General features: G+C 47.5%; 1 protein-coding gene across 15 annotated transcripts in view; it reads right to left on the bottom strand.

The window, feature by feature from the left end:
• arvcfb (ARVCF delta catenin family member b) overlaps window positions 1–18,664 on the bottom strand; it is a 161,162-nt gene that overhangs the window by 45,068 nt on the left and 97,430 nt on the right. For 12 of the 15 annotated variants that reach the window (XM_031570393.2, XM_012815941.3, XM_042708236.1 and 9 more), the window contains 4 exons: window positions 15,794–15,952; window positions 12,005–12,139; window positions 8,678–9,351; window positions 531–1,108 (listed from right to left, as the gene is read on the bottom strand). In XM_031570393.2, coding sequence (XP_031426253.1) covers window positions 531–1,108; window positions 8,678–9,351; window positions 12,005–12,139; window positions 15,794–15,952 — 1,546 coding nt within the window. Of the gene's footprint in view, window positions 1–530; window positions 1,109–8,677; window positions 9,352–12,004; window positions 12,140–14,393; window positions 14,415–15,793; window positions 15,953–18,664 lie in introns of all 15 variants that reach the window. The other 3 variants (XM_031570400.2, XM_031570401.2, XM_031570399.2) reach the window with 2 other exon arrangements.

Below are 18,664 nucleotides of genomic sequence, written 5' to 3'. Positions count from 1 at the left end.
AAAGTGACTCTGCCCCCGACACGCAGCACTGTGTAGTGTGCAGTGTACAACAAGCCCCAGGCTTTCATTAGCCGAGTGGCCAAACAGAGAGAGAGAGAGTGTGTGTGAAACAACATGTGTGTATTGAGAGTATTCACAGGAGCACGTTCTCTTAAGGAGCACATGAGAGAGGCCCTTTAGAGCCGTGATGTTAAATGAGTTCCTGTTCGGTATGTGTTTGGTGTATTTGCGACAGAGCGGGTGTGTCACTCACTTGGAGAAAAAAACACCGCTTTTTCAGTCGACAGAAAGAGGTGGGTGAGTTGATGTAGACAAACACATTTGAGCTGCCATTAGCGCAGGTGGCCTAGCACAGCGGTTTTCAAACCCTGAGGTGATTCTTGGAAAAAGGGGTTAAGATTGTAAGTAGATGGAAGTTTGTATAACATGTATAACAGGTTGTATTTAGAAGCAGGAAGTCGAGGAGAGGTTAGGCAAATTAGTAGGGGGGGGGGGGGGGACAGGGGGGGGGGACTGAGGTGGTCACTCACCTGTGATGAGCTCGCGGACCTCCATGTCGTTGGTCTTGCGCAGCAGGCGGACGAGCGCGGGGATGCCGTCGCAGTTCTTGATGGCCACCTTGTTGTCGTTGTCCTTGCCGTAGGAGATGTTGCGCAGCGCGCCGCAGGCCTTGCGGTGCACCTCGGCCTTGGGGTGGTCCAGCAGGCCCGCCAGCACGGGGATGCCCTTCAGGTGGCGCACCTCCTTCTTGATCTTGTCGTTCTCGTAGCACAGGTGCTGCAGGTAGGCGGCGGCGTTGGACTTGACCGGGTCGATTTGGTGCTCCAGCATGGCGATGACCTCGGGCAGGTCCGGGTCTCGCCAGCGCGGGTCCTTGCGGATGCTGTCCACGGAGGGCGAGCGGCGGCCACCCATGCGGTCCAGGGTAGCCATGCGGTCCAGGGTAGCCATGCGGTCCAGGGTAGCCATGCGGTCCATGGTGGCCATGCGGTCCAGGCTGGCCATGCTGCCGCGCTCGGGCTGTGCCAGTGGTGCCGGGTACATGCCCTGGATGTACGGGTGGCGCTCGTCGATCATCTCTGACTCAATAGGGTCGTCATAAGCCCCTCTGGAGCAGGGAGACAGAAAGAGAGATAGAAAGAGAGAAAGAAAGAAAGAGGGAGAAAAGAGAAACAGAAATGGAATTTATCATTTAAAGACTAGTTTTGTATACTATATATATATTTGCCCTGTATATTTATAGAAATAGATGCAGATGGTTATGAACCCCCCCCCCTCCATTCATTCATGCATTATACATTCATTATATCCAAAGTGACGCCTGTTAAAACACCGTACAATTTGGGGGGAAAACGCAAATAGCTCAGCAACACAGGGAAGTGTGGAGAGATAGAAGATGAGGAGGAGGTAGGGAGAGAGAGAGAAAGGAAATATATTCTCATCAACCACATGAGGCACTTTAGAGATTTATTTTAGCATGGGTTTTCCCCCAGAAAGACCACTGACCAAATGCATGTATCAGTCAGGACTTAAAATTCCTAGCAGACCGTCTTAGTTATACTTTCGAGGCAAATAAACATATTGACAGTCTCTAGCCTTAGATGAAACAAAAAACTTCGCATTGGGATTTTGCTTCTTATTAGTAGTACAACATAAATAGCAAGTGTGCATACCATCTCCACGAAGTAACAATATCATTATTTAAAGTGGGTATCTCATATCTTCTCATAACCTCCCAACTGTGTGCATGTACAGAATAACCAAATACTATTATTACTAACCTAGTAACTAGTAATCGAATAGTTATGCTGCAAATGGGTAAGCGGATATGCGATTATCCATGCACACCCCTGCAGGGAGAATGGGTGAGAATCCTTATGCACATTTGAGGACAGTGTGGCTGTTGAGGAGGCAATGAGAATGGGTGAGAACCCTAATGCACAATTGAGTGTTGAGGAGGCAATGAGAAGGCTGTGGGAAATGGCAGTGGAGGCGCAACTGACTTGCCGGAGGGGAATGGCACTCTGAGCTGAGAAAATAAGTTAGACGGAGTCGGGCAGAGGTGAGAAGAGTCATGACGAGAGGAAGGAGGCGGAAAATGGAGGGAAGAGGTGAAAGAGAGGTTAAAGGAGACTGAGGAGAGAGAGAGAGAGAGAGAAAGAGAGAGAGAAAGAGAAATAGAGACTGATGAAAAAATGCCCCGTGTTCTTAATAAGCTCTTGGTCAGCGAGCGGGGTGGAAAAACAGCTCCTGTCGGCGAGAGCAACAGCCACCGCTTCCTTATTTATTGTCTCTGTCAGGGAAGAGTGATGCTCTCTCACTCACATACACACACTCTCTCTGTCTTTTATTAATGACGGAGAAAAGCAAGGTTACAGCTTTACCCTTAGCTCATGCAGAACAAAAAAGAGAAAAAGACAGAGAGAGAGAAAGTAAGAGTCTGCACAGCCTTCAGAGAGAGAGAGAGAGAGAGAGAGAGAGAGAGAGAAGCCAAGAGCAACAATGACTGTACTCCAAAGCACTGAGAGATAAGGAAAAAAGTAAAAGAGGATCTTTTTTCTTCATAAAAAAAGAGGTGAGGAAAAAGAGAATATTCTCCAGTAAGAGACTAAAGTTTCATGCAGAAAACAGAGAGCTCAGCCCCATGTCCAGTAGCAGGGGCCTGATGTCAACATGACTGAGGGTTCTCACTGGTGCCTGCATGGCAGAAAAAGGGCATTATGGATTTTGGTGGAAGTGTGAGTGTGAAGTATAATACTGTATGTGCACTTTAGAGTGGGTTTATACTCTATGGAAACGTGACCCTCCTGACCTCACCCACAGGTCTGGAGGTTTCTGTAGGCGGTTTTGACCACACTGACCTGTACCAACCTTTGGCCTTCTCTGCGACATCAACATCCCACACAAACTGACCACATCTAGCCAGATTCATAATTTACACACACAAACAGACACAGACACAGACACAGACACACACACACACACACACACACACACACACACACACACACACACACACGGAAGGACATGATCAGGATCACCACCACACTTCTAAGTTTCTGCCTGGCAGACAGGAGCCCTTTTTACAAGTCACTTGTGGTATGAGCACCATTAGGCTCTGAAACATCAGTCTTGCATCTACACCCCCTTAGCGAAGCAAAAATAAATAAATAAACAAAAAACCCTTCACCTTGGCCTGTGCTTTTAAGAGATGCTGTGCGAGATGGGGGTTACAAGGGCTTTCATCCGGCCCAACTCCCTCCACCCAGCGTCCTGCTTCCCCCCCTGGGCTCATTATTCCTGAGCTCGCTCCGTAAGCATCCGAGGCCGGGTTGCTAATGCAAACTCTATTAACTCGCTGTTCCACTCAACCCGGCGTCTCGGGTTGCCATCCAGCTGGTAATAAGAGCGGACAGGGAGGGGAAGTGGGAGATGGGGGAATGGAATTGAAGTGGCACTCCATATCTGAACCCACACTACATCCTCCTCTCACTCACTCACTACCTCTCTCTCCCTCCATATCTCTCTCTCCCCCCCCCCACCCCATCTCTCTCTCAGAGCTTGTTTATCTGGAATTATAGAACCGCCAACTTGAGAGCCTTTTGATATGCGCTGCATTGAAATAAGCTGCTGTTGTGCTCGAGTGTTTGTGTGTTCTAGGAACCGTGCATAGCTAACGAGGTGTTTGATGTTAATTACTGCCTATGAAGGTGGGGACAGGAAGGATGGGGACACACGAGGCTCCGAGCTGCCTGGGCCCCCAACGAGAGGGACACAGCGCCACAGTGGTGGAGGTGGCACGCGGGGCAGGGGTGGAACCTCAGAGGGGCAAGAGTGCCCAGCTGGCACACGTCATGTGAAAGATCACTTGATACGCATCGAGCTGAGGAGGCGGGTGCAGCAGGAAACGCAGGACATTTGATACACCACGCCTGGAAACATGGGAACATGGAACAGTGCGGGCGAGCGGGCCGGAGGAAAAACACACACGCACACACACACACACACACACACACACACACACACACACACATAAAAACAAGCAACAGCCGCAAAACAGGGCTCACAGTTGCAGCTGCAACAACAGGTGAAGCCCCTCTTCAACGCCCACATGAAAGTCACGACAGGAGAGGAGCCAGGCTGGGGTGGGCTTCTCGGGTTCCTGCTTTGGTGTGGTTTGGCTGCGGTGTGGCAGTGGTGGACTGGAGTGAACTCACCTGACTGACTGACTTACTGCGCTCAGAGGCGGGCAGCCCATGTGTTTGGAGTGGCAACAGGATCTGTAGTAGACTCAGTGAACCTCAGTGGGTATTCAGTTTCTGATTTGCTGCCATGGCTGCCAGTGTATAAGCGCATGTGTGTAATTAGACGGTAATGATTATGTTTGTGTGTGTGTGAGATTGAGAGAAAGAATGAAAGAAAGTATATTAAATCAGTATATTTGTGTGTGTGTGTGGGGGGGGGCGGGGTTGGGATTTAGTGGGGTGGTCTGTCTGGGAAACCGACAGCTCTGTTTTACAGGCAGTAATAAAACTGCACCCAAAGCCATCTACTGATTAAGCCCAGTAATTAAGTCACTCAGAGCTGTGAGTCTGCATGCGTGCGTGCGTGCGTGCGTGCGTGCGTGCGTGTAAGCATGTACTAATGTACCCTTTAATGTTCCTGAGCTGCATGATGAATGTGTTTGCAAAAGTAGCATATTTCTGTGAGTATGTGCATGCATTGGCGTGTGTGTGTGTGTTTGTGTGTGTGTGTGTGTGTGCGCGACAGACAGGATGAGGGGTTGGAGAAGCTCATCAGCGAGGCGGATATTAGGACTGGTGACAGCGCTTTCAGAGACCAATTTGAGTTTGCTGTGGCAAGAACAGAGCAGAGAGATGGGATATCTTCACAATGATATTCCATTAGCCCGGTCCCTTCACAGGCATCATTAATCTCTCTCTCTCTCTAGAACACACACACACACACACAACACACACACACATAAACACATTCAATATTTTACGTGCACACCTAGACCCACACACGCACACACACATTCTCTGTCTTACGCTCAAACAGACACACACCCTGAATTCATAAATTGAAATTATTTATACACAACCACCGATGCTAGTTGATGCCTCTCAGGCGGCCTGATGGGAATGTCAGGATTTGCATTTAAATTGGAGCCATTGTGTGGGCGCCGACCCGTTATTCACGCAACATTAAAAGCAGCCGCACTCCGGCCAAACATGATGCTCCTGCCATGATTACAGGGGCCTGCCGTTCACACCAGGATGAAGTCATCCCAGTCCTTTATATGTGAGTGTGTGTGTGTGTGTGTGTGTGTGTGTGTGTGTGTGTGTGTGTGTGTGTGTGTGTGTGTGTGTGTGTGTGTGTGTGTGTGTGTGTGTGTGTGTGTGTCTGAGAGAGAGTGAGATAGAGAGTGAATGTGAACACAGTACCATACATGTATAATGTATGTAATGTATAATTATTGTGTAACCATAACTGCATTTTCCTATGTTCTTGCCGTATCTACATAGTTTCCTGCGTTACTCCTGTGTGTCCTTCTTGACTTTCCCTTCAGAATAATAATAAAAGGATTAGGCGCTTTGTGAAATCATTCGAGCTCCACCAACAAAAGCTGCTCGAGCGAAGCTGAGCTTTGAGCTAAAATATTCCGCTTTCTTTGTCTTCTAAAGAAGTGTAATTAATTGGTGGCTCGCAGGTTTTGTTTTTTGGGAGAGGTGCGGGAAAAAAGCAGGTTTACAGCGCATCCTCCCTTTATTCTTTTAATGAAAAGCCCCCGTTTCAAAGCACCGCTTGTCACGCAAAATCACATTATCTATTCTCTTATCCTCTTCCATATTATTATCATTCGAGTGTCACCTCAGTGGAGATTCTCTATTATGCTGTTTGCATTTTGGGGGCGAAGAGTGGGGCAGAGAAAGGCAGTGAGACACAGATTGGAGCCATGGGAGGCCAGCCATCTTTGTGTTCTCCGTTATCTCCTGGTAATGTGGTATTGAGCAGTGCTGTTGCCCTGTCTGGTTTGATACAGTCCCCAGTGTAAGGTGTCATGTGTGATCTTCATTAGGGAGGAAAGAGCACATGGAGGGGGCGGGTCTGCGGCTAGTCTCCCAGGAGGCGATCGCCATGGTGACCCTTCTGCTCCTGCTGCCAGATGACATAGCAGGTGGAATGGAGCAGTGGAAAAAGTGTGTGTGTGTGTGTGTGTGTGTGTGTGTGTGTGTGTGTGTGTGTGTGTGTGTGTGTGTGTGTGTGTGTGTGCATGTGTATGTGTTGGGGAGAATGTGGACACGTCTTGTGGTCACACTAAAAGAGATGACCGCACCCCCCCCCCCCACACACACACACACAAACATACACGGTTAGAGTTCGACTGGCTATTAATTACCCTGACAACTGCCCCACACATGCAGAGAAAAGAGAGAACAAGGCAGAAGGGAGAGAGAGAGATGGAAGTAGTGAGGGAAGAAGCGAGCAGTGGAGGAAGAGTGACACTGACAGAGAGAGCAGAAGAAAGGCAAGTGAAGACAAACAGAAGAGAGCTGCAGATAGAGAAGTAGACAAAATGGGACTCAGCATGACCAATAGAGATCAAACAGCAGAGGTGGAGAGGCAGAGACAAACACAAACAAACACACACACACACACACACACACACACACACTATTCCATCGCTCCCTCCACATAGCACTACGCTTCAGCAGTGCCCTAAGGCGCCGCTCGGCACGCACGTGGGGAGGCCGCACACTGCACCAACATCTTCATTTCCCATTTTCTGCCTAATTGAAGGTTTCCAAACTGTCTAGCACGATACACTGTAATTAAAACACTTCCTTTTTTCTGCATTCATTACAGTGATTTCAGAGTAAGACTGTTATTAGAGAGGGGGGCTGGTGGATTGGGTGGGTGGGGGGGATGCAGGGGATGGGTGTTGGCTGCTAAAAGAGATGCCATTCAAAATCCAGATATAATGTAGTTGGGAGAGAGTGAGAGAGAGAGAGAAATAGACAGACAGAGAACAAAAGGTAGAGAGGGAGACAGTGGAGTGATGAGAGTGAAGGCTTCAGTCAGGGGAAAGAAGACGGTAGAACATCGCTTTTCCAGAACAATGACTGTGCCATTCTATCATGATGCTTCATTAAAGGGTGATCTGTCAGTGTCTTGGCGTTCCACAGCATGTGCCTGTTGGGGGGATGGGGCAGCTTGTGTCTATGTGTGTGTCTGTCGGTGTTATCAAACATGTAACAACTTTGACAGGCATGCTAGATTGCTCTTCAGAGCTGTCAGAGCTGACAGTTATATGAGGTAGAGGACATGTGCGAGAGTGAGTGAATGAGTGTGTGTGTGTGTGTGTGTGTGTGTGTGTGTGTGTGTGTGTGTGTGTGTGTGAGAGAGAGAGAGAGACAGACTCCATCTGTGTACATATCTGAGACTACAGATGGAAGCACCAAGCACCAACCAGCCTCCAACAAAACCCAGTTTTGTATCTGCCTCCCCAATCCTGCATCATCTGTACATCTCAATGCAACTTTTTCCATCTCTTTCCCTCTCTCTCTCTCTCCCTCCCTACCCCCCTCTCTCAGTCTCTCTCCTTTGCTCTTTTCAATCTCCTTCCTTTACAAATTGGCTTCAGGCCAGCATCCCGACTCTTGATAAACAGAAAACAACACATCCCACAATGCTTCCACTCAACAGCCAAATGTCAGTTTGCCGTGAGGCCTTCTTGGATAAACCTCCTTTAATAGGGGCCGTGTTGGAGGACTAAGGACAAGTTTTAGGGGCAGAGTGGAACAACTGTAGGAAACGGGAATGGTTGTGGATACTGTTAGGAGGCACCGGCTCACGCTCTGAGCACTCTGGAGGTAACGCTAACCGGCGGTAAGTTGCCAGATGGTGCTAGGGGTTACACTGTTCCCCAGCTGAAGGTGACCTTTGGTGAAAACCCCTCAAAGAGGAAGAAAGGGGGGGGGGGTTGTTGGCTGAAGCATGGGCTTTATACTGACTTTTCCCAGTCTGCCATTTATTCAGTCACACTCACTCCCATCCATTCACTCTTGTTTTTTCCTCCTCACTCTTTCATTCTCTCAATCAGACACCCTCTCCATCAACTCAGTTCTATTCCGATTGCAGATGTGCTAAATCAATTTGAATTAGAAATGTACTTTTCCGTACCATAAGGTGTCATTCTCTCTACATGGCCTCTCCTGACAATACGTAATTAGAACATATAGAGTGCATGCTATGGTTCAATGGAGCATTTCCCCCCCTATAGGCTTATTCTCATAACACCCACACTCTGTATCATATGCTGCTGCACAATAACACCTCTTGATTATTCTCATGAAAAGAGAGAGGCTCTAGGAAAGAGCCATCTGCATGCTTCACCAAACCAATCATCAAAGCTGCCCTTTTTCCAAGTGCGTCTGCTCTCAAGGAGGAAATAAAGTGTGCTGAGTCGTGAGCACTTCTAAAGGCTCATTTATGCTCCCTTTACGTATGAAAATGAATACGTCCATTTCAAACAATAACAGTAACTGCCAGTGCCCACATACTTCCACGCGTGCTCTTGCTAATCAGCTACTGAGATGTTGTGTCCATCTTTATAAAATAGAACAATACATTGAGTCCAAGCCCATACCCAAGCCCCATTGTGTTCACTCACCTGACACGGGGTCCATCTCTGATTGGCTCCCGCATGGTGCGCCCGCGGTCAGCTCCGCCCAGGGTGCGCCGATTGGCAGTGGAGTAGTCGGGCTCCAACTCGTAGGGCTCCTCGTCATCGGGGCCCAGGCTGCGGCGGTCGTCCTCCAGGCCGTAGGGCTCAGGCTGGAAGCGCTCGGGCTGCGAGCGATTCAGGTCCACGCTGCTGCTGCCCATGGGCACCTGCGGCTGCGCCACATGGCCATAGTCGTCCTTGCGGATGGGCAGCGTGTAGCTGTTTTCGGGCCGGTAGCCACCGGCCATGTAGGGCGGGTAGCGCGCCGGGGGGCGGTAGTTGAGGCCGCGCGACAGACTGCCATAGTTGTCGGCCAGGTCGCTGTAGCCATCGTGCAGGCCGTAGTGGTGGCCACTAACGCTGCCGCCACCATACTGGCTGTTGGGCGTGTCGGCGTACGAGTCGGCACTGATGTAGGAGGAGTTGTTGTTGTAAGGGCGACCGAGTGTGGAGCTGGCATGTGGCGTGATGTAGCGGTCGCCGTTCTTCAGGTAGCGCCTGTCGATGGAGTCCGTGTAGCTGCCCAGCGGCGAGGAGCCCTCAGGCAGCGGGAGGCCATCTGGCCCCAGCGGAACCTGCCGGACCGTCCGCGTGGTCACCGTCTTCACTGACTTAGTCACCTGCGGGGAGACACGAGCGCCATTAGACTCACACGACGACACATACTATCAAAAGCAAACAGAGAGCTTGGACTGAATCAGCAGTAATGAGAGATGTTCCACACAGCTACCATAAACTTCACACATGTCAAACTGAGCCAAACCAATGAGTAGTGGTTAAGCTGCAAGTCAAACAAACACACACACACACAAGTTACGGTCAACTCTGCCTTTTTCACAAGAGGCAGCTGAATGTAATGAAGACAGCATCACTGCATTGTGAAGGCAAGACAGCAGTCACTGTCAATGAAGTGTCATGCATAGCCAGATGTTAAAACAGACACATGAGATGCCTTCACAAAGACCCCTTGTGTTTAAAGGAACAAAGAAAAACACAGCAGCGAACAATGTCGAGAAATAATCGTTAGTTTAGCGAGAAGTTATCTCCCTCAAAAGCCTACTGCTTTGTTTCTTTGTTTCGGTAATGATGTTGTAACTCGACACACATTACATTTGCGACCACTCATCACACACACACAAACTTTGGGTGGCGCTCTCTGCTAAAGTGACTAGCTGACAAGCAATTACAAGAGCTGCTTGTAGGGGGAGGTTGACTGAGCAGGTGACAGCGGATAAGCCTAGCTGACACCTCCAGAAGCCCACCATCTACGTTACTACCTGAACACTGAGCAGCTCCCTAACGGGTTGTCTGTGCACCACTCTCTGGCCCTTTATGAACGCTGCTTTCAGGCCTGGAAGTCTGTGTGGCCTCTGGTCTAAATGACTTTCCTGCCCTGTCATAACCCACTGCCTCTGATCCGGCAACAACAAAAATGTCTGGCTGTCAAAAGGGAAAGCTTCTCAACTGTGGAAGTTCAAGAGCGCAACAGAAACCAATTTGCTAGCCAGTGAGGCTTTCCCTTTTTTTTAAGATCCAGTGGCTGCGATAATTGGCTATTTCATCTGTGGTTGTAAATTCATCTTGAAAATTAATGAGGTTGATGACAATTAATCGTCATTGGAGAGCAAGCCCCTGCGTCTGGGGTGAGCCATGTCTGGCCTGACAAGGTGTGTGACCACTCCTCATCGCTAGCTACACCACTTGAAGCTCTATCTCTCTGTGTGTAATGAAAGTGGAGGTTGGACGATACGTCAATTCTTCTGCCAATGGCTTTGCTTTCTTATTACATCCATCCTTAACACATCTCATCCATATAATGAAACAACATAAAACATTCTCTGTGTTACTGACGGGTAAGGATTAATGATAGGCTTTCAACACATCTACAAGACATATCATGGGGTAAGCCAACATGCACATTATAGTACATAAATTAGACAGCTTCAGAGGGAAAGAGCAATCCTCTTGTAACAACATTCTTCAGACCCAAGCTGGCCTCTCAACTAGCCTTTCATGCGAGGTCGATCTAGACTTAGAATGTTCTCTAATGTCTCTCAAGTTAAGGACCATTTCTTCTGTGACTAATTCCTGCTTTATTTTCCCGCACTGAAAAAGCTACCCTGCCGTCAATGTTTTTTTAAGCACTGCACTTGTTACGGTCGTACTGTTCGCCTTTGCGTGAAAACTCACACATTTATATATAAATCCCTTTCATGTTCAAAATAAAGGGCTTGTCTGATGTCTAGCTTTGATAATAGTACTAAAGTGTCAACCACTACCAGCCCTCTAATAACAGGCTGGTGCTATTGAGCTGCCTGATTAGGGTGTGGCATTGACATCCATTTGGGCTGAAGTAGCCTCAGGAAACACTTAACTGCACCAAAAGCGTCTAGCTTAGGGCCCCAAATGAGGGTTTTTTATATTTCTATAGAGTATAATGAGAAATAAACAGCTATGAGATACCCCATAACAAGTTATGTTTTAATATGTTGTATATTTCATGTACTGTATCTTCTCTGCTCTACACCTCATAGCTCCACTGTATAAATAGGCAGATCATAACAGTGCCATGGCCATGGCCTCTCTCCCTGTCAATACGAAGTTCCCTTCAAAGTGGGGTGGAAAAAGAGGCAAGCCATGCCACAGTTTCACGACTACCACGCTCCAGACCAGACCAGACCAGACTCCTTGCCGGAGAGCTGTGTCGGCGCCACACGCAATGGCATCCGCCGTCTCTCAAAGACACTTTGATCCGCTAGCCTGGAGAGATCCTCTGCACGCATGAGGGATGTGGCGGTGGCGGTGGCAGCAATGGTGGTACTGCAAGGCCTTTCAACTTTTTCCTGTGTAGCACAGGGACCCTGGGGACTCACCAGCGAGCCTGCAGAAACATCTACAATAAACCTTAAGAACAGCCACTCAACACTGGCATACACTAAGGCTCGTGCCGCGTGCGGGTCACAGAGCTTGCAGGCTTGTGGGACAGTGATGGCGTGTGTAGAGTGAAGGAATTTTTAAAAGACAAGGCACAGGCTTGCATTTGCTCGATGTTAGACTGTTATGGAGGAGAGGGAATCGGGCCAGGCGTCACACTCAAGACTTTACAGTGCAGTAAGGGTTTTTCACGATCACTGCAGTATTCGTTTTAATAGCCTAGGGCACCACACCAGCTGTAAGCTAGGGTAACTGTTAGTAGGTGGGTAAGAGAAGGAGGATGGGGGGGGGGGGGGGGGGGGGGCGGGTTCAAGGCCAAAGCGGAAAGCGTCTCTTTACTGAGTCTGCCTCGGATGGGCTGGGCGTTGGGGAGGGCGTGGGTATGGGTGTGGTCAGTTTGGAGTCAGCGAGGCAGTCGGCCGTGGCCACAGGCAGGTAGGTGCGGCGCGTGATCGTTTTGATGACCTTGGTCACCTGTGACACAAGGCGAAGTGCACCAGTGGTTGGGGAGGAGGAAGAAGAGGGAGAGAAAATGGTTACAAACAAGCACACTGAAGACAGTGACACACAATGAGATATACATGTTTGGCTGACCCTGTTATCAAGATGGTACATTGTTACGTGTTGTGTGCTAGCACAGAGTGTGTTCCACCTCATCATCTCTCAATCTCTCACCCTAGTTTTTATTCAAAGACTGTTTTGCATGTAATTGGGCCAACAGCTTTTTTTCTCCTCCCCTACTGCCTCTGTAGAAATGATTTGTCGAAGCAAAGCAGCCTCGAGAACAGAACTAAGATTTTTTAAAACTTGACCTCATTTAACAAACTGCTCCATTGTTTCAGTAAACATAGGAAAATGCCAAAGGAATGGAAGAAACGATAACGATACACACACACATACACACACACACACGTCACAAAGCAGGCTGAGATGGCAAGATGGACGCGGAGCCCCCACTTACTCGGCACATGAACAAGGGGCCTTGCACCTGACTCCACAACAATTCATTCGGCAGTTTAGCATTTAGATTGCTGCTCAGCAGCGACCGTTCCAAATACACCAATCTGCCAGCTCAATTTACTGTTCTTTCCCTCAGCTGTGACAAGTAATGAAAGTGTACCTAAACAGACGCACACAATGGGGTAAAAAACATCCTTGTGTCTTGTTGCCCACTGGTTAGAAACGATGAGCTAGGCCCCTCTATCCGTTTGGAGTCTTCTCACCATCTTAGCCTTGGTGAGGTCCTCTCCAAAACCAAGTCCCCAATAAGGCAAGGTCGCCATTACCCATTATGTCAGGAACATTTCTTTTAAAAAAAAGCCGAGATCTCTCAACACAGGCTGTCTGGGATGCTGTTGCCCAGATATCTATTAAAGTTAGCAAGCTAACCAGCTAGAGCCACACCAACCTCTCTCAAAAAACTAATTTCAGAGGCTAAAATAATGACAGTTAAAGTGTTTGCTATGTTTGCTGTGTTTATGACATGGCATGGCATGGCATGGCTATCCTGTGGTTGGTAGCAACAAGTACCAAGTAGCAAGTCCATTGGTGAACGTAATGTTTAGACAGCTAGCTCAAAGGCTTGAGTGCTTAAATGAAGACCTACAGGGGCCCATTTGCCTTGACTAAGTTAATGTGAAAAAAATATCAATCGATGTTGATGGAGACATTAATGAAAGCCTAGATATTTTTCAATCATATGAATGTTTTCATGCTACATGTAGCCTTTAGCCTCCGCCACCTTAGCCAAACGCTTTGGTTACTTCTGCAAAAGGAGAGGAGGTACGAGTGCACAAATATACTAATATACTGCTCCCAATCTGCTTGGGTATAAAATAATTTAGCCAGGCTTACATATACTACCTTTCATAAATAGAAAACTTGCTTTTTTGATGTTCTTACATTGGTTTGCTCTCTTGATGTGCCTTATTGCCTGGTGGTTATATGCACATTGTGCTGGGGCATATTTGGTATTACATACAGGAGGCTATCAACCCAAATACACCTATAATGCAGAAGAGATTACACCTTCTAGCCTCATCTGTGAAACATGTGCTTAACCAGTTTCATGTTAGTGAGGACAAGCTCCGTCACGTCACCGTGCTTTGCTTTAGGATTGAACATAGATTAATCTCTCTCTGTTCCTCTCCACCCCTCTCGCTGATTGGAAATTACTTCCAAACAACGGATCGACTCCCCTGAGGGGATTCTGAGTGTGTCTTCTAGCAAAGACTCCTTTATTTATTTAATTCTCTTGTGGCATTGTGCTTCCTGCCCCCTCTCAATCTATCTTGACATGCAATAAATAAAGAAGCTTAAAAGACCTGAACATACATTCACTGTTCCTGGGTAAGTAATGTCTTCTGGTAACAGTGGCAATATGGAGAGCATTTTAATGGTGCCTTTAGCAGTAGGAAAGTGTAGCTGAATAGCCTTGCTTAGGTTAGCCTAGCCTAGCATGGCACAGCTCAACACTATTCAGCTCGACCCGGCTTGATTTTCAGTTGTCCCCGGCACAGCTTGTCTCTGGACAAGATGATGGGCTGAATCATGTTGACACAGGCTGGCGCACAGCAGGGGTGGGGATGGGTGGAGGGTGGAGACTCTGTTGTGACACACTGGGACATGTGAAGCTGTGCACACAGGGCAGCATGGAGCTGCTCACAGGAGGGGGCTGGATGGGGACAGCCTGAATGGTGAGTGACGGCGAAAACAGTTTCAAACTCACCTTGGCGTTAGCAGGAATATCCTTTTTTCGCCCCACCCCCCAAGACACAATAAAACAAAGGCAACGTGAAATCAAGAGAGGGTCCCTAAACACTGACACTAATATCAGGACATGATATTTTAGGGTGACTAAAGCACCAGCAACCATTATTGAAAATACACGATCACTTTTAAAAACTCTTCCTCTAATACATTCGTTTTCTAACATTTGAACTCTTGATTTTTTTTTTGGGAAATGTCACCACATATTGGACAAGGTGATAGACAGTTTAATCCAACAAAGGGTTTACAATATAATTGGATTTGGAATTGAAGTTCGTGACTGCCAACATTTTGAAAACTTTATGAAGGTATGGTAAATTAGGTCTTAAATTTCATAGATTCCTTTCATTTCAGCTTCTCCCAGAAAGGCCTCAGGGCTCCATATATTACACAAATTACACAATGTATCTGAATATGTCAGCTTTCAAAAAACGGACCTCCAGTTGAAGCGATTTGTGTGAACCTATTCAACCTCAATGACATGTTGACATTGCAGCTACGGGTGGCCCTGGACATTTCTAGAACAGTTTGGCCTTTCACAATTGCACTCTCATCAGCCGGTGAGCAGTGTGCGCTCCCCTATCGCACCATGCCAACTCACTTTCAGAAAGCCCCTGCGTCAGCACTGTGGTAGATGACGCTCTCATCACCATTCACACCACAAACTGCCGTCTCCCAACTTGCTAATCCAGCAATCCACAACAAACACAAGCCTCTCTCTCTCTCTCTCTCTCTCTCTCTCTCTCTCTCTCTCTCTCTCTCTCTCTCTCTCTCTCTCTCTCTCTCTCTCTCTCTCTCTCTCTCTCTCTCTCTCTCTCTCTCTCTCTCTCTCTCTCTCTCTCTCTCTCTCTCTCTCTCTCTCTCTCTCTCGTGCACGCAAAAACTTTCCCCTCGGTTAAGAGACCAGAGATTCGCCAAGTACAGCTAATGAAGATTTTAATATTTCATCTCATCAATGCCCTCCTGCTGTCTGATAAGTATGCATAATGCATCGGCTTGCTACGCTGTGATCCCTCCCGATGACATTAAAAATCAGATTAACATTGATGAAAAATTATTTTCAATGGCATCATTAACACTTCAGCATTCTTTCCCAATATCCATGTTCATGAGGGCATCAGGTGGATTCATCTTTGATCAACACAGGGCTTAATCTTCGCATATCATTACTATTTGGCTATCTGATATGGTCCCTGATTAAATAATGCAAAAATCAACCCTTGGTGAGTGTCTGAGCAGTAGGGGGTGCGGGCCTGTGATAAATTACAGAGACGTCTCCTCTCCGTAAGTGGTGAAACATCCTTCAGGAACGAAATACCATTATGGGCTGAAGCGGGGGGAGGGAAGAGTGGTCCTTACCTTGGTCTCTGTGCGGCGTGTAGTTCCATCCTCGGAGGTGACCACAGACACGTGGGAGGTGGGCGTGCCCGGGTCCTCCTCTACGGTGACGATCTCCTCCACCATCTCCTGCGGCTCCTGCATCATGGCCAGAGACGTCTGATTACTGGGACTCTGCTCCTGCAAGGAGAGAGAGAAAAAAACAAAACAGGTTAGAGGTTTGATAAACATGCGTGATCAGGAGCGGCGCTGCAGGATATGAATCAACTGTGATGTTGACTGGAGCGGGGGCAAACGTGCAGATGTGGTGAGGCAGGCAAACAAGCCCAAAACACCTTCATGTTTTATTCAGCCAGTGATTGATGCCGCCACCGCCCCAGCTGATCAGAGGGAGAGCCGGATGTCCGTCATCAACAGACAACATCCGGCTAAAACGCCGCCGGCCTGATGAAAAACCGCTGTGCTCCTTCCCCCCCTCCTTAATTGGAGGGAAGAGGAAGTGCGAGCATTGTGGGATTTGATTAATAAACAACAACAGTAACAAAACAAATTAGACTGGACAGAAAAACAAACAGTACAAAGCTGTGCCGAGCCATTGCGTGCCAGGGAGTTAACAGTGACTGGCAGTCTATGGCACGATTGGCGAATGGGTGATGCCAGGAAGGGTTTGTGTTTGTGTTTTTCTCCCCTCTCTATTTCCACCCGCCTTTGAGTGCACTAACAAGCTGGCTCCTCCTCATCGATTAGGCAGCTGGGGGCTTCAAAGTTTCTGTGAGGTCTGATTGATCTGTTGAGTGATCTTGCTGATCACTCACTTCGCAACCGCTTTCATGTTTTTTGTCATCTTCTCCCAAGGCTTCTGGGCCAGTCGTGGACCAAATACGAATGTTCCGCGGAGGGCACAAAGTCGAAGAAACTTTTCGGTTCTTGTACTTGGGCCAAAGCTTGCTAAATTATAGTTTTAATTGGATGTGCCATGTGCCAGCTTCCCATTACTGAAACTAATGAACCAATGAAAAACACTACAGGTGAAGTGCCTTCACCACAATTGACTACGCTGACATTTTGAAGAATGAGGAAAAAAAGTAACAATCTTACGATGTCACCTTTGGTTAATTAGAGAAAATCTATACAGAAGGAGCTAAGAACTTATTCTAAAAAAAGGGTACTTTTTACCCCATTTTTAAAAGGAACCAATCATTTCTTTCAGTGGACTGAAGAGCCTTTTCATTAGGGAAAGTTCATTCTGTTCAGCACACAGGGACATCCTACTGTGATGCCTGGAAACATCTTAAATTCCTCCCATTTATCAGCTCCTCTGCTAATGACGACAGTCGAAAAGTCACAGTACTCGGAGCGCAATTTCCCAAAAGTTAAGCAGGCCCACTGAAACTACCAAGTCCCCTGCGCTTTCAGGAAAAAAAGGTGCAGTCTGTGACCTTGGGTTTGTTTTGAAGGTCTTTCCATTTAAAAAGTTAATAGAATAAGTTACTGTCGAAGCCCATCTGCCACTGTTCACCAAGGCCTCTGTAGGGCTCCAAATAACATGTCTATAGATTCTTAAGAGGAACCTTTCTCGTAATAATGCAAGCAGGGGCTCCTCCATTTGAATGGCCAGACACATCTGACCCCAGGACCTAGTGAATACACTACAGTAACCCCCTCGTTCAAAACAAGACTTTCAAATGAAAGTAGTCTCCGAAGGGCTGACTCACACCAAAAGTGCGGGTGCGGGTGTCTCAGATGAAGAGAGGGCCTGAATACATGATTGAAATGCACGTATTGGCTGATTTGTTTTGGACCTCCAGGAGCACTGCAGGAGTAGAGGAGGATTCACTCTTCATGCTAAAGAGAGGCGGGAGGTGGGAAGAGGGACGCTTTCATGCCAGGGCCCAATGAATTCTTACTCCACTGTTTTTAGTGGTTGACACATAATGTAAGGTGTCCAACTGGAAAATCGTTCATTATCTGAGCACATATTTTCCGGCTCGGCAGTTCCAATTTGGAGTCAATTACTCAACTGTCGGAATGCAAATCTAATCAACCCAATCCCCAATGTTGCAATCACTGACATTGCAACCCATATAACCACACAACATAAAAAACACTCCTCTCACATGCCTCAACTTCATTACATTCCTTCACTTAATTCAAATTCATGTTTTGTGCGAAGGGCCTGTATGTGTTGCCAGCATTGGGTTTAATGCTACATAGGGATTGATACAGGCCAGTGGATATCTGAAAGGTTACATAACAAGGGGCCTAACTGAGCTACTGGGTGATCACACCACAAACAGAGAGGTCAGAAGAGTCACTGGAAGGTACACGCATATTTTGCCATGCAGGATGCAGGGGGAATAAAATTGCCAGCTAAAAAAAAAAAAGTCAGATAAACCTTCCTAAAAGCTCTCACTCCAGCTGACAGCACAGGTATTTAAGCTGATTAATTCACAGGTTTCCTGTTTTGTTGTACTCTATTTGCAGTACTGCTACGTTCCACTTTTCCTTCCCCACCCTATACTCTCCTCTGTTTGTCAGTGTGGGGCCTCAGCCTTGGCTGACGAGATTCATAAGTGCCTGCCAGACGTCTCGCTGCTCCATTAAGATGGCACTGTGAAATCTGAGTGTTCGGTCCCAAGAATGCACTCGTCAGCGCAGTAACCTAGGCAACTCAGGGAAAAATGCCACCAGTTAACAGCCTCTCTCCATAGCGCATGTGAACTTCCTCTCACTTCGGGGGTGAGAACCAACTTCCACTTCACACGTCTGGGTGTTATGTTTGGCATTATTTATAACAGTAAATAAGTGAATAAACAAATTATGAATAAATAAAAATGGCCAGTATTCTATTTTTCCATGCACTCCCATCCAAATCCCAATCATGGCCTGTTT

This window comes from Clupea harengus, chromosome 7 (assembly GCF_900700415.2).
Source record: "Clupea harengus chromosome 7, Ch_v2.0.2, whole genome shotgun sequence".
Taxonomy (NCBI): domain Eukaryota; kingdom Metazoa; phylum Chordata; class Actinopteri; order Clupeiformes; family Clupeidae; genus Clupea; species Clupea harengus.
This window is presented reverse-complemented; position numbering and strand designations above follow the sequence as displayed.